The sequence below is a fragment of the Colobus angolensis genome, unplaced genomic scaffold (assembly GCF_000951035.1).
Source record: "Colobus angolensis palliatus isolate OR3802 unplaced genomic scaffold, Cang.pa_1.0 Scaffold396, whole genome shotgun sequence".
In the NCBI taxonomy this organism is placed as follows: domain Eukaryota; kingdom Metazoa; phylum Chordata; class Mammalia; order Primates; family Cercopithecidae; genus Colobus; species Colobus angolensis.
In genome coordinates this window covers 944882-966618 of record NW_012117332.1, presented here as the reverse complement: position 1 = coordinate 966618, position 21737 = coordinate 944882, and the positions used below count along the sequence as shown (strand labels likewise).

The following is a 21737-nucleotide window of genomic DNA, read 5'->3' as shown; positions in this document are numbered from 1 at the left end:
GCCCCAGGCGGCCTCCCCGGCAGGGCTGCGTCCTCGTGCAGTGTGTGAGGTTTGCAGAGGCCACCAATCACTTGGCAGCGGCCGTGCGGAGAGTCGCTCGGCCTCAAGGACGCCAGAAGGCCTTGGGCGAGCGGCGGACTCTGCGTGTTCGGAGCCCACACGTGCCTGCGACTCTCCACTCTCCTTGGGCCTCGGCTTTGCGGCCCGGAGGAGGTGGCGGTCGCAGTCAGCCCCGGCCTAGGCCCAGGTCGGCCCTGCAGAGCTGGGCGGGCTTTCCGTACCGTTCCCAGCGGCGGGAGCGAGCTGCTGGGGTGACCTGGAGAAGGAAAGAGTCGGCGTGCTCCTGGCTGGGGGCCCTTCCGTGTCTGGCCTGCCTAGGAGTGGGCCACGAGCAGCCCCTGTCCTTCCTTGCGGGTCTCCAGTCCCAGCTGCAGGAGAGGAAGCGGGTATGGGGTGAAGCGCGGTGCTTCGGTTTCTGCGGTCGGGGAGGAGCCCCCGGCCCAGAGGTCGAGAATGTTTACAGGCGTGCTCCAGGAAAGCTGCTTAGCAACTTGCTTTACCCTCTTCTATTCGAATGTTTGAAAATTAGGCATGAAACATACATGTGTCTAAGAAGGTGTTTGTGTTAAACATACATGACGTAGTCATTTCTGCACCCGTTGCCTGTGCAAGTTTAGAAGCTATGCTGAGTGGAAGGAGAGAAGTTCTGCTCATTATTCGGATTTTAAAAACCACATCTATGTAATGTCTCCTACTATCAGTACATTACCTTTCCGATTCTCACGTCCGATTTAAGAAAACCAACTTCTGCCAACCTTATTTAACGTGGAACGACTTATTCCTTAGAGGTTTGAAAGTTTGGTTTGTACTGTTTTAGGAATAAGGATAATTTTCCTGTGAAATATTCTAAGAAAAACTCCTTGATACTTTAACTAATAGCCAGTACATTTTGAAATTAGCCTGTGATGGCAATCCAGATCCATGGCGCGGGATCCGCTAATTTTTAAAATAGCCTCTGTAAAAAGCTTTAGGAGAATAAGTATTTTGTCCTTTATGTAGAAATTGGCACATTTATTTTAATAGCAATTTATGCCATGAGTACATAAATGCCCAGCATGCCACATGCCATATGCAGTCTTGCATTTGGCATGTTGCATGTGTGGGAGGAACCGGTGCTGAATTTTCCAGGGTTATGTAGTTAGCAGACCTTTTTCACCAGACTGAGTGCAAACAAGCATGCGTTTTACAATTTATTATTCCACAAAATTTGTGTCATTAATAATCGATGCTTGCAAAGGAATAAGGCTCGATTGTGCTGGTGGCCTGCAAGCTCCTGGCTGTTTCCTGCTGGGTCAGAAACAAGGGTCAGGAAACAAGGGTGCCTTATAGTCCTATTGGGCTCTCCCTAACTTTGATAGGCCAGTAAAGGACATAGGGCAGGAAGGGTCTCCGTTTTTAAGGTGGAATGTCATTAGTTTTATTCTTAATGGTGCAAAACCCAGGAGATTTTGAACCCTCTGCAGGTTGAGGCTGCTGGGACAGATTGCCCGGGAGGGACAAGAGGTGTCCACACTTGATCAGGCCTCAGGCACCCACACCAGTGTTCTCTGAGGCTGTTAGCGGCACCCAAAGCAAGGCAAGTTGGAGTGACAGTTTACCTCTACCCCTGCCCCGCCTCTAAGAGCTCTGTGAGAGGGGCTCTCCTTTGTGAGGGCCCCCAGGGCTGTTTGCTTCAGACCGTAGCTCCGAGTCCCCTGCTCCTTGGGCCTGCCTGGTATTGCAGGGCCTTCTCCACTATAGGCATTTCACGGACAGTTCATGAAGCCATTAGCCCTTCCCACCCGTCATAAACAAATGTCGTGTTAGGGAGAAGATTGATGGTGGCCAAGTCATAAAGCTGGCTGGGCAGGACAGAATATGATTGTGTGCGGGCAGCCATTCTTCAGCCAAGCAGAGAGATTGGGGTGTGGGACCAAGAGCCTGTGTCAGAGTCTTCCCCCCACCAATCTGAGAGGGGAGCTCAGGAGAGTTCCCGACAGGGAAGTTTAATTTATTCCGACAATGTCCCTTTGGCAGGAAGAGAAACCCACTGAGATTTGCCATGGGGTCCTAAATGCCAGCTTCAGAAAACCTACTTTCTGAAATCTCCTATTTCCATTTATAACAAAGTCAAAATGTTCCCTGCAAAGAGCTTTTATTATTGACGATTTCCCTCCCACCTTAACCGAATGTCTTCCTTTGCAACTGGGGCTCTATCTTCTTGTCTGGAACTTCTGTGGCCTTGATTTCCCACCCCTTTTTAACCCATCTCCCCCTTTTTGGTGGGAATCTACTATAACCATTAGGCTCTGTGCGTCTTTGTGTCTCTGTCACTGTTCCCCATCCTTCTCCCTTCCTGCCCCCACAGAAGGCTGTGGGGCCCCAAAGTTTCTCCCGGATGTCCCCACTCCCAGCCCAGCTCCTGGGCCTGCATGCCTACCCTCCACTGCACCATCTGGGGGATGGGCCGGAGGCAGCCCTGATGCCGAGCTTGCACCCAGGCCTGGACAGACTTGGGGCCACACTGCAGCCTGACCGGCAGGTTCCAGGTCCTAGTCGGCCGGGAAAGAAACAATACTTAAGTAAATGAATTCCAGCTCCAAAACCCATTCAGGAAAATGAAAGCAGCTTCTCCACGAACATTCTCAACGTGATTACGAGTGGAAAATTGAGCAAAATGTACCATATCCACCTTCTTGGAAACCAAAGTAGCGCCGAGAGCGTAAGGCTCAATTTAAGACCTTTGTTGTGCTCCTTTCCCATCTTACCCTGGCCCCAAAGAAACCCTCTGGTTTATATTATTTTTTTGGTTGTTTACTTGATTTTTTCCCTCACTGATTTCAAATTTGCAGCATATTGAGCGTATTATGGGAGATGCAGTAGGATCTGGAATTTCCTTGCACATAGACCTGGCCCTGTCCTGGAGAAGGCTGGAGCTCACACTGGGAGACACAGCCAGAGAGAAGAGGCTGGGTCTGTGTGGTCCTTGGGGAGGGCCTGGAATTGCTCCCAGCTCGGAATCTCCCTGCCTGGGGTTGGGAGGGTGACCTGGCAAGCCTCGGTGGGGCTTCTCCCCGGCCCCTTCCCGGTCCAGAGGATGCCTCCTTTTCTCCCAAAGAGCATCTTCTTTCTCTGGGCTGTCCATGGGTCCCTCCAAGCCCACTGGTCCCCATGGGTGTCATTAGGACTCGACTGCCCATCCTCTCCTGTAGCTGCCACCACAGGCCGCTCCTACTGAGGGGACTCAGTGGGCTGCTCCTTGACCCCCTAAGTCAACACAGCTTGGTGCTACTTGGGTGGGCATGGGAGAGCAATTTGTGAGCCCAGCAAGTGAGCATCAGAGCATCAGAGCGGGAGCCAGGACCAGGCAGTGAGGCCTCTGGCTTGACCTAAGTGGTGGGACCCCAGGCAGGGCCTAGAGAGGTGGAGGAGGCTCCAGGGAGGGGATCCAGCGGGATGGGGATGTGGTTCCATGTACTGAAGGTTGGGAAAGGAAGGAGATTTTTGGAGACCTTTGAGGACGACTTAGATCCTGAGATGGGGGAGAGGGAGAGGGAGATGGAAAGAGAGGGGAGGGAAGAGGTGGAGAGAGGGACATCCCCCCTCCCATTACCTACCCCGGGGAAAAAGCAGGAAAACCAACACATTTAGCGCCATTAACTCTTAAGGCCTCCGCATTTCCTTCAGTATAAAAGCAGGTCATTGGTCCCGGAGGCTGTGCCGGGGCTCGTTAATGGCTACAGACGTACAAACCGGACGGGGGGCGGGGGTGGGGGAGAAGCACGTTTCAGCGGCCATTGGATTTTTAAAAATCTGTTGGTAGAGTGAAAACAAAAATTGTCCTCCAAGTCGGCAAAATCGGCGTCCCGGACGGTGCGCAGGAGGGCCCTGCGAGGCCTGTCCCCGGAGCCCCGCGCCAGTCCGGTAGGCCCGCTCGGTCTGCAGCCGGGCGTTCACTCGTGGATCGGGCCAGGCCGCGGCATTCAGGACAGCAGCGGCTGCGGAGCCGGGGCCAGGGGCTTCCTTGCGATTCCAGCGATTTTAATTATTATCACTCGCAAAGGACACATGCGGCCAAGGCGGGGCCTCACAGTGGCTGTGCTGGCCATCGCGTGGAGGAGTGTGCGCTCACCCAGGGGCGAGGGGGCGCGCCCGAGGTCCCCGGGAGAGCTTAGGAGGAAGACGCCCCGCCGTGGTTCCCACAGCCAGGGACAGCCCGGGTGCTAGAGATTCCCAGAGAGAACTCGAGGGGCTGATGTCCTGGTGTCTGTGGGGCTTCCTGCGCCCCCCATCCCCCTCCCCCTCTCAGGTTCGACGGATTCTCCTGGAGGCGCAGGACGGTGATTTATAGTAAGTGTTTGGTGACAGCGGCATAACGTGACAGTCGCTGCAATTGCCAGCTGGCTCCTGGGCGGGCCTACCCACGGGCCCGACCCCATAGTGGAGTCCTCGGAGCCGCCGGGTAAAGCCCCCTCCCCCGCCCCCGGGCGGCCCCGCGTTCCCCGCGCCGGGGAAAAGTGGCACAACAGGAAAGCCTCGCCAGAAGGCCCTTCCCAGTCGGCTTCCTCGCCATAAAAAGCCAGACTCCAGCCGAGGTCCTGACCCCTTCCAAATATACATTCCCTTGTCCGCGGCCCGCCACTCCCGCCCGGGCCTCGGGCTGTGCGGCTTCCTCCTAGGCCTGCCCGGGCCCATGCCTCCCCCGAAGCGGCGAGAGTCGGTGCAGCCCCAACTTCTGTTGCGTGTCCCAGTTTGCCAACCAGTTTTGCTCGCGTGCCGTTGGCCCGGAGGCTGCAGCGCCAGTCTCTGCGTGCGCCCGAGCGCACTGGAGCATCTGCGAGGCCAGGGCTGCGGACGGCGAGGGGATACTTTGATGAACACGGTGCTTCAGTCCCGCCCCAGCTCTCCCCGGAGCTGGAGGTTGGGGCGCGCTAAGCCGCGGCGCCTGGACAAGTGCGCGGGCCGGAGCCGCCCAGTGCTGCACCCGGGGGCTCGCGGCCGGCGCATGCGCACGCGCGGCGGCGGGTCTGCGGCCCCGAAGGCCCGGCCCCTCCCTCGGAACCCGAGCGGCGAAGCCCAGGGGCTGAGAGCCTCGCCCCGGGTCGCCTGAGCTGGGGGGCGGGGGACGCAGGCAAGCCAGGTCTTCCCACCTGCCGTCGGGGCTCCTCCCCGCAGCAGCAAAGGGGTCCCAGGGCCCGTGGCCGTGCACGCTCAGCGGACACACTGGCTCCCAAATTCGGAGATCAAAGGGGCAGCTGAGAACTGGGCGTCCGCTGTGTGTGACCTGACCCCTGACCGTGGAGGAAGGGCGGGAGCCGGGAGTGGGCGGTGGGGCCTGGGGTCAGGCCGCGGTCGTCGGCTCCCGGCAGAGGCGCTCTAGCCGAGGAAGGGGTGAGGGTGGGTGGCCTGCCCCTGCCGTCGTTGTCATACCTGGGACGTTGAAATGGGCTTTGGGGATCGAGCTCACTCCCAGCGCGCCCCCCAGGAGAAGCCCGCAGCTCAGACCTGGGCCGTGCAGACCCCTGGGCGGGCTCGGGGGCCGAGGATAGCAACACGGCCCGAGGTCCAGTCGCGAGTAACAGCCCCGACATCACGGCCCGTCGAAGACGTGCTCCGGGCACCGGGGGTGTGAGCGGGGAGGCCTCGGGCCTCGGGCCCGCTTGGCACGGGGCGGGGGCGCCTCCTCCAATTCCTGGAGATCAGGCCTAGACCCTGAGTGTTTTCAGGGACACTGTGGACGGCGGGCCAGTTCCCAGCACCGTGTTGTCCCCATTGCCGCTGGCGCTTGTTAAAAGTATTAGCGACCCCCGTGATGAAAATCCACAATTTCTGGAGGGTGCGGGTGGCATGTACGGACGTGAAGATCTCTTTGTAAGGCACGTCCACGCACACACAGGGACACTCATTTTGTAAAACCTAGATGGGCGTTGCCCCCACCCCTCCATGCCACCTGCGTACCAATCAAAGCTGCAAGTTGTAGAAAATACCTGCACCTTAAAACAGAATTCACCCGGTAGGCATTCCCAAATACAAATAAAGTGCGTAGGGTGCTTTGAGACTTGGGGCGGGGGGTGTTAAAAAGTTACTTGTAAACAATACATTTCAGGTAGTTTTCAAGTCAATGTTTAAAGTGTTGCCTGCTCCAAGCTCTAATAACACATTAGTGTTATAATAACACTCCTTGCATCTGCCAGGAGCCCTCCAACTGGCTGCCAGAAGTTCCACGAGGTTCCTGGTGTTGGTGTAGAAGAAAGGCGACTAAAAGCGGCGAAAAAGAGCCCAAAGCCATGCCTGTAGGGTTTGCCACGCCGACCCGCCCCTCGCCAGCGCCCGAGGCCAAGCGGACCCGGCCTTCCTAAGGAGCCATCTTGCGCGCAGCACCAGCGGCCCACGCCCTTTAGCACTCCCTTAAGGTCGCGCAGCCTGCACGGCTGAGCCTGCGCCCCTAAACAGCTGCAGAGGTGCGACAGGTTTATTATGCTGGGCCTAGCTCGCTCGTAATTCCTTAAAGACAAAGGGCAGCGCAGAGAGCCCGCGATGGGGCCTGGCCTGCGGGTCAGACGGCCGCTGAGAGGCCCGGGTTCCACGCACCTCCTGCACAAACTCGGGCAAAACTGCTTTGCCATGGTATGTGAGTGTACTGAAGGTTTAACTTTCTCAGTTTTTCCTTCAAAAAAATCAAGGTGGAGGATGTTTTATAACATTTGAAACGAATAGCCAAAATTTGGCAGAGCAGGAAACAATAAGTTCACTGAAATTTAATTGAGATTTAAGATAGAAGAAACCCTGTAATAGGAATTGTCTTGAAGGACGTCCAAATGAAATTCTCTCATAACACTATAGAAATAGATAAAAAATGTCGAAGTAAATCTATTCTCCTTTTTTCCTTTTAAACACATACACCAGGAAGTCAAATGAACTCCCGCTCCTTCCATTACTCAGGGTGCAGGAGCAGTGAGAAGGTTGCAACCAAAAATACTTTGGTTTCCTTCAAACACGGATGCTGCCATCTATTTGGAGAAGTAGAATTCAACATCATGGCTCAACTGGAGTTTTATAAACCCCTGCCTAGAATCTCTTCTAAGTGTCCAAACAAGCAACATTGAATTAAACAGGGCCACGGCAAGCCTGAGGGCCCCTGGAATGGTGTCTCTTGGGTGTGGGAAGGGAGGTTCCGGTGGTCAGAGGAGAGGGGGTGCCTGCCCATCAGGGTCAAGGCTAAAGGGAACCTGACTCTTTGTGAGATTTGTTGGAGGATGTGTGACAGTGGGTTTGGGAGTTGGGTTTGCAAGTGTTTGTGAGAATGTGTGACTGTGAGATGGCATGTTTGTGGAGTGTATGTGCACTTGTGAATGGATGTGCATGGATGTTTGTGTTCGAGCCGATGTGTGACACCGTGTGAGTATATATCTGTGTGTGTGCCCACCATCTCGCTCAGGCTCGGAGGCCCGGCCTCCCAGCAACCATATGTTTCCAATTAGCAGCATCCCGCCTGGGAGTGCAGAGAAGGCGAGTCCTGGGGCAGCTTCTGAGGAGCGGGTGGGCTAGCTCAGGCCCCCCAGTTCTGCTCCATCGAGGGCGAGGCCGCCCGGCCAGCATGCTTTCGCAGCGACTGGGCAGCCACACAAAGAGCCCTCTCTCCTGCGCCAGCCGTTGGAGACTCGGTCCTCCCCCAGATCATAAACCTGCCTGTGAAGACGTTCAGAAATAGTTTACCCACACTCACACACACATGTGCAAAGGCTGGAATTCCATTTGCTGTAAAGTTTTATTTTATTTTGCTTGGAAGGGGAGTGAGGGGGAGAAGTGTCCTGACCTAATTTGTGCTAGGGCAAAATACTGTGAGTTTCATGCAGAGGTGTACACCTGTGCACGAATCCCTGCTCGCTGCCTGTGGGATTTGCGCGTCAGCCTGCCTGTAGCTGTACGCCATACTGCACATTGCGCGTCAGCCTACCTGTAGCTGTACACCACACACAGCTCAGGAGCACACACCTGTGGTCTCACCCAGGCCACCTCAACGATGCGCTCAACGAAACCAGATCCAAAGATCTGAGGCTGAGCCTTAAACCTTTTTATTATAACTTCAAATTAACGCTGATGTCGTTCAAGTGCATAAGCACAATGTCTGGCGTGTATTAGGCACTTAACATAAATGGCTGAATGAATACATTAAGCTTAGATTTAAAAAGTGACCTGGTACTAATAAGAGGGTGGAAAGCAGCACTGTGTGAAAGATTCTAGACCACAAGGAAAGGCACAGGCTCAGAGACCTCTAGGTAACCCGGGGGCTTTGCCATGGAATGTTCCAACAGTATTTGCTTACCTTCAAGTTTCTTCTTCTGACCCCCCTCCATTTCTCAAGACTTCTTTTCAGATGGTGAGAACCTTGGGTTCTAATTATAGTCAGCAGAGACCAGCCAGGGCGTGAATTCCTCCCTTCTGCAGGAACTGGGTTTCCAGAGTGACTTGTCACCAGGAGGGGAAAGAAATGTCCCAGGCAAAGACTAAGGAGGAGGCTCCCAGCGCACCCCCGCCCCCTTAGCCTTGCAGGAGTCCTCCCACCAAGGGCTTCTCAAAACAGGGCAAGGCCTGACCACAGCGATCTCATTCAAAGGCCTGGATTGTGGGGTTTTTGTTTGGGGACCCTTATAGCCGTGTTCATAACTTGGAGAAAACATCCACAGCGACCCTGTAAATGCCAGTTCACAGAAAGACCACTTTTAATATGAAAAGAGAAAAACAATTTGAAGGCCCCACAATTTGTTGTCTAACAACATAATTTCAAGTAAAGTGAATATGATTAAAACATCTTGATTTCAGAAAGCCATTCAGAGGAGGCTTCGACAAAAGCGAGGCGACCCAAACCCTGGAGGGTCACATCCCGGCTGCTACAAAACTCCGCGGGGCGGCCCGCTCCTGCGGCCCGGGACAGCGCGGTGGCAGCAGGGGCCACAGGGGACCCGCAGATTGGCACGCCCCTCCCCATCCCCACAGTGCGTCTGCACCGGCGACTCTGCGGGGATTGTCAAAGCCGGAGGGCGGGTGGCGGGCCGGGCTCCGCGGCCGTGCTCAGGCATTGGGGTTTGTCCTCATGAGCTCCACGTCGGCGTGCACCATCTCCCTCACCAGCTCCTGCAGCACAGGGGTGGGCGTGAGGGAGGAGCTTCTGCCACTCTCTCCTGGTGCCACCCCACCCCGGGTGTCCGCCCCAGAGAGGCCTCCGCGTCCCTCATTCCAGCTCCCCTCACTTCTCCCGCACCCCGCCCTCCGGGCTTTGGGCATCGCAGGCGCCTCAGGCGCCCGACCCTGAGAGCTGTCACCCTGCAGCCCGGGGCCCCGCAGCGGGCGGCCTGCGCCCTAAGAGATACTCACATCGAAAGCGACCCGGGGCTGCCAGTTCAGCTTCTGTTTCGCTTTGGTGCAGTCGCCCTGCAGAAAGTCCTAGGGAAGAAGAGGGGGAGACCAAGCAGGTGTGGGTCGGGGGCCAGCAGGTCCCGAGCCCCGGGGACCCCCACCGTTCCGCTCCCTCTGAGCGCACAAGGCTCCGGTTTCCCTGCTGTCGGTCCCTGCTGCGCGCGTTCAGTTGCGGCTCTCGGCGCTGTAAATCACTAGGTCGCGGTTAAGAAGGTGCTGTGCGGGCCGTGAGGACGGTGACAGCGATCCATCCCCAGCTCGCCCCAGCCACCTCCACCCCTCTTCTCCTCAAGGAGTCCCTTGGGCTCTTAATGCTTTTTTCTCTTTTTCTTTTTCTTTTTTTACATTAAGTTGTCAGGGACACTACTGTGAGAACTGTTTCGAATTACTGCACTTCTCCGGCTAGGAGGGAAGTGAGTAAATCACCAGGCGCCCCTCCCAGTTGCCCGTGCCCCGCGCGCTCAGCTCCTGCTGCAGGGCTGGCTGCGCCAAGCGCCCGTCCTACCCAGAGCCAGCAGCCCCGCGGGGAAGGGACTTGGGGTGTGGGGCGCGAGGTCCCAGGACTCGTGGACCCCTCTGTCTCGGTGGGAGCGTGCGACCCTCTTTCTAATGCGCCAGGGATGTTTCTTCCTGGGCGGTGGCTTTGGGCTTTTCGTCCCCACAGTAAAGTCAGTTCACATGGCCTCCCGCACACACACGCGTTCATGAAACGAAACTGGAGTTTCACGAAGCAATACTTAGCCTTAGCGTCCAGGAACTCTATAGACAGTCTATTCTATTCTACCCCTATGCTACTCGGTTCGATTCTGTTCCTAAGAAAATGCTGATCTCGACCCACTTGTCCTTCCACGATCCAGCACGGAGCTGCAGCCAGCAGCTCTGCAGGACCCCGCACTGCCCGCCACTGTGCCCTCCGGGAGTGCGTTCCTTCTCCCGCTTTCCCCAACTGCTCCACCCGAGGAAACAAGGGCATTTCATTTCCATCTACTGAAGAGGCGTCCTTGGAAGGAAGGCTGGCTAAAACCAAACCAGTGGAGAAGAAATTAATCCTGCTCTCAGCCCCTGCTCACCAATGCCTTTGTTACAGCTCTGTGAAGACTGATTTACCTGAAGATTGAGATGAGTTCAAGATGAATTACAAAATAGGAAAAAAGGAAGAAAGGAAAGGAGGAAAGGAGAAAGAGGGGAAGGAAAGGAGGGAAGAAAGAAAAAAGACTTTGAGATACATAACTGTTAGAAGTGAGATAAATATTTAGCTTTTCCGTACACAAATGTACTCATCAAATAACACATAAGATGTAATTCCTCGAAATAAACAGAATGCGAAGGCAGTACGAAAATAGCCCATTCCGAAGGAGAGAAATACTCGATTATTCTATTTCAGCTACATACAAATTAAAGAACAGCCTAAAAGGAGTTTCATCGTGTGAAAGTAACAGACAGTCAAGCTGCCACTGAAAGCCTTTCCTGCTTATTTTCTTCAGACTTCCCTGAAACTTGGCAGGCGGGGGAATTTGTTCTAGATTCATGACGGGAAAGGTCGGGAGGGCAGGGGCGGGACCTGCTTTGGCCTGGGTTTGGAGCTCGCCTTCTCTGCTAAGCCTTCTAGAGTAGAGGCTGTCTGGATCCTACTGAATGTCTGCACCCGCGGGCTTGAAACAGGGCTGCAGCAGAGTACACGGCCACTCTCCCTCTCGTTCTCATCATCCATCACTACTTTTTCAAACGCTTTGCACTTCGCAATACACTAAAGTACCAGTTTCCTCCCCAGAGTGTTAATCATACTAAAACAAATTATTTCTGCTGGCCCTAAAAGTCCATATACAGATTCTTCAGGAAAAGTAGAATACAAAAATTAGTAATTAGCAATTTAACATAGCGCTACAAGGAAACAGCAATATAAGCAGAAAAACAAATTAATTTATTTTTCTTTCCCCTCCCTAAATAAACTTGTATATATTTCTACAGGCTTCTATTTTGCTATAAGCGTCACACAAAGATACTCTTTCTTTTTCCCCAGAGGAAGCTGTGCGATGTGGAGTCACGCAGCCCATCCCTCCCCTCTCTCAATCCTAGAGCAGCTAGATGGTGTGGAGAACCATGGTTATTGTTTAATCACATCACACTGGCTGTAAATCAACCAGCACGGCATAGGATGCAATTCATGGCTGTGAACTTACAGTTAGCAAAACCCTAAAACCCGGTTTGGCTTCAAATAATCTTGGTAGGCTTGGGAAATGGAGCTTTGTATTGTAATTATGTTTCCTGTAGTTTTCTACAAGGAGCTCATAGTATAAAAACAACCAGGGAACTACCATTAAGGAAAAAGAAAAATGGTTTTCAAAGGCTTAGAAACAGACATTGCTACCATACACTGTAAAAGTATTTCATTGAAACCAGAGACGAACCCAGTTAAACTTCTCAATTTAGTTTTGAGCCTAGCTCCAATACTGCAGTCTAGCTGCTTCCTTTAACCTTCTGCCAAGGCTCTGTCTCCCTGAAATTTAATTAGAGCAAGAGACCTTGGGAAGAAAGAGGATGAGGTCCCCTTAGAACAAAATATCGGCTCTCTATGCCAGCTGCTCCTAGACTGACATCTGGACTGGGCAGTAAGCTTATGTTCCAATCAACTTTTAAGGAAAGATGACGAGCATCCCAGCTTGTTTTACACTTAACTGTTCCTGAAGGAATTTCTTATTTCTTCCCGTTGTGTCATTTATAGAAAAGATACAGTCAATGGTTCATTCCGCATGGTTCTAGGCACAGGACACACCTAAAACGTGGCGTGGGGAGGGCCTGTGTGGAGAGCAACGACATGGATTCCCTTCTTTAAATAAGGCTTCCTGTGGGCTGAGAAGAAATCAGGTGGTGGATGCTGTGCTCATACAACGGTCCGAACTGCCATGCTCAGGTACAGAGCTGTGAGGAGTGAGAGGGGAGTGCGGGCCCTGATACACGTGCCTTTAATCTTTACCTCCCTCTTAAAGATTTTTGAACTTCCACAAATCTCCTCCACTACAGTATAATCAGCTCCTAAGGACAAGAGAGAAGCATGAGCTTATCTGCTGTGCTCTTTTCTTCTTTTTTGACGGTTCAGTTCCTTCATTATACATATGCTTACAGCCTTAGTATGACAAAAGCCGAATGAAAGTGATGATTTTACGTACAGCTTCCAAAAAGGACTTCGTGCACTGGGTGGTCTGGAGCTTTTCTTGAAAAAAGAGAAAATAAAGCTTTGAGAAAAATTTACAGTATTTCTATGTGAATATGACATTTCCTGAACTCTGGCTTCTGGTATCTTCACTGTTTTCATTGCTATTCCTTAGGTGAACTATACGGTTTCAATATGTCATTTATAATTGTCAAATTCAATTAGGTTTAACTGAGCATTTTACAGCAGCAAAACAGCAGGAGCCATGTCTCGGTCCACATGGCCCTTCAGATTTCTGACTCACGGACCGTGTGTATTCATTTGACCTTCGGGAGCTGTCCTTTAGCTGTACCATCCACACATACTTCTACGGAGTTGCAAACAGCAGCATGGAGGAGGGCATGTTTGGCTGCAGCCATGTTTTAGGCTTTCCTGGCTTATGCTCTTGTTAAAGTGAACTGATAAAAAGCCAGACCAAATGCTGGAAAAGTCATTAAGCCAGTTTCTGAGCCCACAGTAGTTAACGCAAACTCCAGAAAAGGAGAGACCATAATGTGCCATTATCTTCTACCCTAACTACAGGTCCCTTTCCTCAGATCTCCTCCATCTAGATAACAACGCAGCTTTAAAATCACACTGGTTAGTTTTCATTCCTTCCCCGGATGTTATTTTGATCATTCTTTAACACATTCATTCCCTTTGATACTCCCAGCTCCATACCACTTTCTCTAAAACGATCGTGGGGAATGCTATTAAACAGATTGTATCACATAGGATGATTTTTTGAAGTTCACAGTCTCATTTCATTTTCTCCCCTTTTCACTGAGTTTGCTTTGGGAAAACGTTAATATTTAGTTCAAACTAGATGTCGGATGCCACATTTCCTCAACAGGTCTGCTTATAAGACTTGCAAAGAACATGTTTAGGTGGAGAAATATTCTAAGAGTATGAGATCTTTTGGCAGACTATTGTTAAATTTCTAATGTGCCTCTTGGAAGAAATTGACTCTTGAGTGCTATAAATAGGAGAAGATGTATGGACGGGGATGTTAATAAGGAAAAGCCGAGACCGATGAAAGCCTTGGCGAAATGTCTTCAGGAATTTAAGATACAGAGCTGTGAGTGGCACTTAATATTCTTTTTTTCCCCCCTTCTACTTTTCTTAGAAAAGCAAAATTGAGGAATAGCTCAGGTTCCAAGGGGATAAAAGAATGCCAATGAATTTGGTTCTCGATCCAACTTTCTGCCAGTGTAGAGTGAACAGGAAAGCTTGACTCTGGGGTCATGTTTCTTTTTCAGAAAGACAGAGCTGCTAAACAACAACAAAAAGCCTCAGGAAAAAGCTCGCAAGTCGCACAGAGTATCCTAGTCAAGATTCCAGAGAGTTGAGAATGAGACTGGGAAATAACAAAAAATGAATTCTGAAAGATCCCCGAGAAAACTTGCAATACACAATATGTCTTCCTGGATGTAGCTTGAAGCCTTACATGCTCACGAATTTATCCTTTGGTTTAATCCTTCCCAAAAAGGGAGCGAATGTCCGGGCAGTAAGAAATGCTGTGGTGTTCACAGCGGTAATGAACATTGCCCCTGTTCCCTCACTGCTGTCTATCCACACAAACTGAAGTGGAAGGCAGACCTCTCCTTTAATGACAGGCGCGATAAGAGGAGAAGAAAACAGCAGGCGGTCCTGTCTGCTCAGGAAGCGGACTCGGTGGGACTGTCCATCAACAGAGGCTAACAGAATGCCGGCAGAGCTCAAACAATGCTCAGGCAGCCTCAGGGAAATGGAGTCAGTCAGCACTGGCCCGAGGAGGGTGCAGGCAGTGGAGAGGAAGTGGCAGAGGGAGCAGAACAGCTCGAGCAGGCCCTGCACCACGGCCTCGTCCGTGGCCACCCTTATAGAGGCTGCTGTGTGGCAATCAGCAATGGTGTAGACTTGGAATAAAACCACCACGGGGCACTCCCACCGTCGCCACTGTCACCTCTGCTGGGAGCCTCCTTAGATGACTCAGGATGTGCGGTCCAGTCCTCCTGGATGGTGCCTAATGGGCACTTTAAAATCCTCTGAGCACCCCTCTGCTGATCCCACTTTTCTGATGGGATCTCAGTTGGTAGATTTTGTCATTTGGGATCAGCAGCTGTTAAGCACTACTAAACAAATGGAAAGAAATGCATCCATCCATATGCATGCCCCAGATACCAGCGGCAAAGTCCATAGAGCTTTCGTGGAAAGTAAATGAGAACACGGCCTTCATTATGTGCCTACTTGTCAATAAAGCATAGGGTGGTAAAAAAAATTACAGGTGCTCACTTCATGAAAGGAGAACTTAATGGCATGTATAGTGCAACCTATATATAAATGGATCATTTTCATTTATATTTAAAAAATATGGTTGACATAGTTGACATAAAACAAGAACTGTAGCTAGGCAAAAAAGGGCTCTATAAGCTACACAGACAACATAATTATTTAGGAGAAATACAGGATTTAAGCAAGTTAACTTTCTTTTAAACAAAGTTTTAAAAAATATTCTGGAGAAAGACCTTTCTAGCAGACATGCTGGAGATGTGTAGAGATGAGTGCATCAGTCCTCTTTCCTCCATGGGATGAACCGCACGTGGCCTATGCAGTTTATGCCACCCCAAAGCTTGTTCCTTTTCCCAGACCAGGTGGTTGCCCTGGCCGCGTCCCCCTGCCCATTGGCTGCCTGGCCTTTGACTGGGATAGAGGAGCACGTCCCCACCTCCTGAATGGGGCCCAGCCCAGGAACATGCCCGCTCTCTGCCCTGTCCAGCCCTGTGCAACTTTGAGGCCTTCCCCGTTCAGCCAGGCAGCAGTCTGAGCCAGCTGAGCAGAGGAAAGCACTTCTCAGAAGCTGCGCTGGGAAGCTTTTGGGGAGCTGCCTACTCATAGGTAGGTGTCTAACAGGTTTCTTTAAATGAAATAACCATATGAGACTTTGGGGATGTCATCTTGCATCATACATATTTACAAGGTGCTGTGTCTGTCTGTACCTGTTCTACATCTATAATTGCAATCGTGGAATTAATTTTTTGTTTTAGCTTTATTTCTTGATCCCTGGTGCTTACAGTAGCATCAACCCGGGGAAAGCTAGATTAATTACTGTAACTAGAGTCGTCTTAGTTCCGGTTACTTCACTGATCTCCATTCTGACTAGCTGAGATGGGGAGTGGCTGACTCACAGCTGCAATGCAGGGGCCATTTAATGAAAAGGAGATAAGATTGTCAGTGACCTCAGCATTCCAGGCTTCAAAGCCAGCACCATCTTGGTTGGAAATTACTGGTTGCTGTTAATAACTGGATCTAGGGTGTAAAGATTTATCCATGCTGGAATGAGGTGGCAAAACCCTGAGGACAGGAGATAAAGCACCTTTGAGTGGACCGATTAGGGACTCTTGTGACATTGCTGGCAAGTGGCACCCTGGATACAAGAGGCAGGCTGCTGTGCACTTGCCACTTAGGACTTTGTACCCTCAAAGCGCTTTATAGACATCAGCTAATTAAGCCACAAAACAATCACATTCAAAATGCAACTTAAGAGATTTTGTATCTGTTGCAGGCGGCCTCTTTCCTAGAGATGAAAGTTCTGTGCAAAGCAAAGTATCTCAGAGGTAAAAGCTAAAGTAATTGTCATCTGGCTTATCTTTACCCTGCACCTTCTCATCTAGGAATGCCTACCTAGGCCACAGGGTATCCTGAGTTGCATAAGAGGAAGGTAATTTTCCTTAAGCTTGTTTCCTTCTAGTTTGTTAGGAAATCTACCCACCTCTTAGAAATGCCCCAATAGCACCACCACCACCACTGCTTTGGACATTAGTACTACATAGTACAATATAGATGGGATTTTTTTCCTTTGTGGTTTTCTCAATGTATACAGTATATTAAGTCCTCCAATTCAACACACCTCACTTCAGTAATCCATCTCCCTCCCTCCCTCCCTCCCTCCCTTCCTTCCTCCCCTTCCTCCTTCTCCCCAATCCAAATATAAATAACATAATAGGGTCATTCAAACAGGGTCTTTCAAACATATACCCATAGGTTCCTCCAAACATTCATTCCCTCAGCCACTTCTTAAGAAACTCAAGGCCTAGTCAAACACCTGACCACATCCAGATTCTTGCTTTCTGGCCATTCCTCTGGGGACTTTCACATTGGAGAGAAGATTAAGACAATTACTATGATATTTGTTAGCAAGTTTTTGGAGAGGTATGGAGAGGAGATGAGCATGATGACGACTCTTTAGGTTTATTGTAATTCTGTTATCACCCATTTGGCCACCCATCATCACAGGAAGGCTAACGGGGTTTTGTCAGGTGTCTATACTACATGGTCACCTGGCACTTCTTCATATCTTCGCGAGAGGAACACAGTCCTATACCAAATGCATCTGCAGAGGTATTTCAGCCAAGTACTTGGGAATGTCACAAAGTCATCTAGTGGTTGGGTTCTGCGGATTCCTAGTCCAGCAGTCACAACACTCAACAGGACAAAGCCCTCCACAGGATGTGCTGTGAGCAATACACTTCACACACATTAATCTGAGAGGCAAAGAGGTCTCTAAGTAATAGATGGCATCAACATACAGAAATATCACCTTAATGCTGGATGGAAACTGACACAGAGGAGTCCATATTGTATGATTTGCTGTATGTGAGGTCCTAGAACAGGCATCCGTGGTTATAGAAACGAGATTGGAGGACAGGGGAGGAGTACTGACTGGGAAGGTTCACCAAGGAACTTTCTGGAGTGATGAAATGCTCCTTATATGAATAGGAGCGTCGGTTACATGAGTGCGTGCATTTGTCAGAACTGATCAAACTGCAGTTCAACATTTGTGCATTTCACAGTATATAGATTTTATCTCAAAACTAAAATTTGATCAGATGTGATAGCTCATGCCTGTAATCCCAGTGCTTTGAGAGGCTGGGGCAGGAGGATTGCTTGAGGCCAGAAGTTTGAGACCAGCCTGGGCAACATGGCAGGACCCTGTCGCTACAAAACAATTTTAAAAATTAGCTGGGTGTGGTGGCACTTGCCTGTGGTTCCAGCTACTTGGGAGGCTGAGGTGGGAGGATTGCTTGAGCCAAGGAGTTTGAAGCTGCGCTGAGCTATGATTAAACCACTGTGCTCTAGCCTGGGTGACAGAATGAGACCTTGCCTCTAAAAGAAAAAAAATTCTTAGACACAACCAACATGGAGACATTGCTGGAGGGACCTGGAATCATAAAGTGGCTCAACCACTTAACTCTTTCTTAATACCTCTGAGATTCAGGTTTTAAATCTGTAAAATGGGGACAGCAATGCTTGCAAAGTTGTGTGAGAATTCAAAATTGCACAGGAAAAGCAGCTAGACCTATTTCTAATTCATCCTATGCAGGCTTTCTATCAAGGCTATTATTTATCACTAAAATGCAGGAAAAATGATTCTTTTAATTCCTTGTAGTAACATCATGGATGAAGATACAATATTTTAGGTGGGCTGTTTTCGTTTTTCTTTGATACTTACCTGCAGCTTTTACCCTGCACCCCAACCCTTCCTCTAGTTTTAGATCATCATTTTCTGAACAGCTGTAACAGAGCGTAGAAGATTTTGTACTCTGCTGTCCCTCAATTTCTGCAGACATTTCACAGGCTCTTGCTTGCTTGTTGCCACATATTTACTGCTTTAGGCCTTGGGGAAGCAAACATGGACAAGAGAAGGCTGTGGCTGTCATGAAGTCCATGTTCTAGGGGTTGACAGCACAAGAGTATGCGGAGACGTGAGTTTCGGCTGATGGGAGCATGAGGGAGCGACTGCAGAGGGGCTGGCTTGCTGGAGGGTGGGAGGGCACTCGACTGGCTGGGCGGGGAGGCCTTCCTCAGAGGTGACTGGATCAGAGATCTGCACAATGTGCAGGGGCCGGTCACAGAAAGATCTGGGGTGTAAGGGTCTCTTGGGGACACTGCAGGTAAAGAGGCCTTAAGGGAACCTGGAGAGAAGGCTGCTGTGACTGGGCATGGAGAGTGAGGGGGAGGGGAACCCATGACCACCAGGCTGGGAGGGACACAGAGGCAGGCGCTGTTGGCATCCCTGGTGGTTTCTGCCATGGAGCCCAGGCCTTTCCCAGCAAAGCCACATGGCTGCGAGGCTCTGCTGTGCTGTCACAGTGACTGTGCCTTGGAGCACCTACAGCCTGCAGGCTGTGGCTGGAGGTTGGAAAGCTGGCTACCTCAACTTGATGGAGTTTACAAGTCTGACTTTCTGGTGCCAACTTTTGAAAGTATGGAACTGACTGTAAACTGACATTTAGCTGTAAGTGTTTTTTAAAAAGGTGGATCAGTCGTTCTTGCCCTGCATGGCCCGACTCCCTCCTCCCCTGGAAAATCTGCCACTCTTTGATGTGCTTGGGCCACCTAACCTAAAAGCACCTGGCGACTCAGGTGCAGGCCACTGCAGCGGAGAGTCAGGACTGCACCTGAAAGACATGGAGACTAGGGATCACCAGAGGCCAGAGGCAGTAACCTGGCAATGCTACTCCAGCACCTGCTAGGGTGTGCTGTGAAAGGGCTGCCCCTCTTCTGGCCAAATGATGACACACTCAGCCTCTGAGGCCGACTGAGATGCTGCTGCACCCTTCATTTCTTCCTGCCTGTAGTGAAGCTGTGACCCTGAGCTCCTCTTGCTGGTTAAGGGCCTTCTCCTTTCCCAGTAGCTCTCAAGAGGATGAGGCACAGCACTGAAACTTGCCTGAGTTTTGAAAACATTTTTACGTTACTCTTGTGCGTATGTGTCTTTCTCTCTGTCTCTCTCTGGGTGTGTGTCTCTCTGTGTCCGTGTGCACGGTGTAAAAGTTCACCCATTTACAGTGAGAACCCACTACTTTGAACTCCATCCTTTACTGGCCCAGCACGTCGAATATGGAGTTTGGGCTTTGCTCAGAGCCACAGGGGGTTTTAAGTACCGGGGCATATGCTGCGATGGATGAGTTCAAAGATGCCTGCAGATGCTGCCCTGAGGGTGAGAAAGAGGGGCAAGAGCAGGGGGAGAGACCGGCTAAGAGACTCCAGCCACAGATGTGGTGAGAGAAGATGGCGGCCTGGACACGAGAGGTCGGGTGGGGACATAGGGACGGAAAGGCGTGGGTGCACTTGAGATGATCTTGGAGAAAGAGCAGAAAAGGCCTCCCTGGGGTTGGAGGTGGGGGTGAGGGAAAGAGGACTGACAGAGAACTCCCAGGATTTTTGTCTGAATGAGAACCTTTTTGTTGCTTTCAAAGACATTCCATGAATCAACAATGCCAGGAAAGAAGTTCTCCTAGTGGAGTCTGCGTGTGCCTCTCGCCACAGCCCTGCCAGCATTGCATATCATCTCCTTTTTCAGGAAACCTCTCATTTCATGATGAGAGAACAGGGACTCTCAAAAGATCACTTCTAGAGAATCACCTGTGATCTCTCATATCATTCCATGGAGCACGCCTTCTTGTTTTGATCCTGATTTGAAGCCGAAGCCTCTCTGCTGAGAAAGTCTGCTTAGCTCTAAGAAAGGAGCTCCATTTCACATGTCCTGGCTATGCTCCTGTGAAAGGGAGGCTGAGGGGAAACAGCTTGTCTTCTTCCGTGACCCTGGTCTACGGGACAGGCAAGGAAAGGGTTAAGGCAAGCTGTGTCCACTGCGCAACCAACATGGCCCACTTTCATCCTCCGGCTGCGGCAGGAGGAAGTCCGAGAGGGGGCCTTTCACATGACATCATAAAAGCCTGATTTATCGCCAGCCACCAAACATCGAGAAAATCATAACATCCTTTCAGGAAAATGCAGTGGAAAATAATCAGGCTGACTTTGATGGGAGCTTTGGTGGGGACTCTGAGTGCGACACTGTGTGGCAACCCTTGGCAGGTGCTCTGTTTGCCATCAGGGCCAGCCTCACAGACAAGGCTGAGGGTCTGTGCCGTGCAAAGCCCACGGGGAGTGTGGCCCTCACGTCTGCAGAGCTTGGTTCATACTCTGCCAACTTGCCTAAAATGATACTTTCGTGGATGTGAGAGCGCTTTGGAAAAGATAGCTCTATCCAAATGTGAGAAATAACCGATTACAGCCTTGTACATAACCCACAGCCTCTCCAGGGAAGCAGGGCCGGCCTCGGCACCTCCAACACTGCGTCTGTGACTTGCTCTTCTCTGCTCTCAGCTGGGGCTATCTTTAGGACACTACTGTTTGGTTAGAGCCCTTTCCTCACAAGGCACTTTTCCTACGTTGCATTTCCAGAGTGACCTGCCACCGTGGCAGCCCTCCTCATCACAAAGAGGACTAGGAGATGACAGAAAAGAGACACTCCAAAATATCAGCAGAAATAGAAATAAAGGGATGAGATCCGCGTGCCACAAGTAATCTGTTCCAGGAATGTCTGCATCCCTTTGGTGCTTCTCTTGCTCAGTAATTTGATAAAACCACCAGCAGGAACCTCTTCTTTGATGTGCACAACATGCTCTCCAAATAAACACAGGAAAGAGGGACAAGGGTGGCCTAGAGTGTGGGATAGTTCTAGAATTCTGGCCACATCAATTCTAAAAAGCCTGTTGGTGTAGAAAGTAGGCCTATCTTTGCAAAGTAATGCCTACTCTGAAGGGCTTGGGATTCCTGAGTTTGGAGAAGACAGACATTATAAAGATTGAGCCAGGGCTGACCAAGGGCTCACCTGAGGTTGAAGCTTGGCAAAAATCAACACCTGGATTCAGTTCAAGGTTACTTTCACTTCATTTAACTGTTACACCAGCAAGTGTGCAGCATGAAGATTACTCACAAGATGATCAAAGACTCATGTGAGAACACAGCCACCAACACCTCTCTGGCCATCCTGAAGGTGCCTGGAAGGTCGGTGCTGATGCGGCCCCCGTGGAGGAACAGGCTCCCATGGAGGGATGAGGCCCCAGGCTGGAGAGCTCAGGGCCTAGACTGACACTATGAGCCTGGGACTGGGGGCACTGGCTGCCACACAGGCAGCCCTTATAATGCTGCGCTTATGTCCTTGCAAGTCTGATGCTTATGCACACCAGCGGGCCCCGGAAGGTCTGCCCATGCCTCACCTGCCCAAGGTTCTGTGCGGGAATGGGAATGGCATGGAGGGCAG

General features: G+C 50.9%; 1 protein-coding gene across 1 annotated transcript in view; it reads right to left on the bottom strand.

Annotated features, from left to right (window-relative positions):
- Positions 1–8738: 8738 nt before the first annotated feature.
- The window catches only part of GMDS (GDP-mannose 4,6-dehydratase), a 529055-nt gene continuing 516056 nt past the window's right edge, over positions 8739–21737 (bottom strand). The window contains exons 11-12 of the mRNA XM_011955134.1: positions 9415–9483; positions 8739–9174 (exon numbers count right to left, since the gene is read on the bottom strand). Of these exons, the coding sequence (XP_011810524.1) occupies positions 9112–9174; positions 9415–9483 (132 nt within the window). The 3' untranslated portion in view covers positions 8739–9111. The remainder of the gene's footprint in view (positions 9175–9414; positions 9484–21737) is intronic.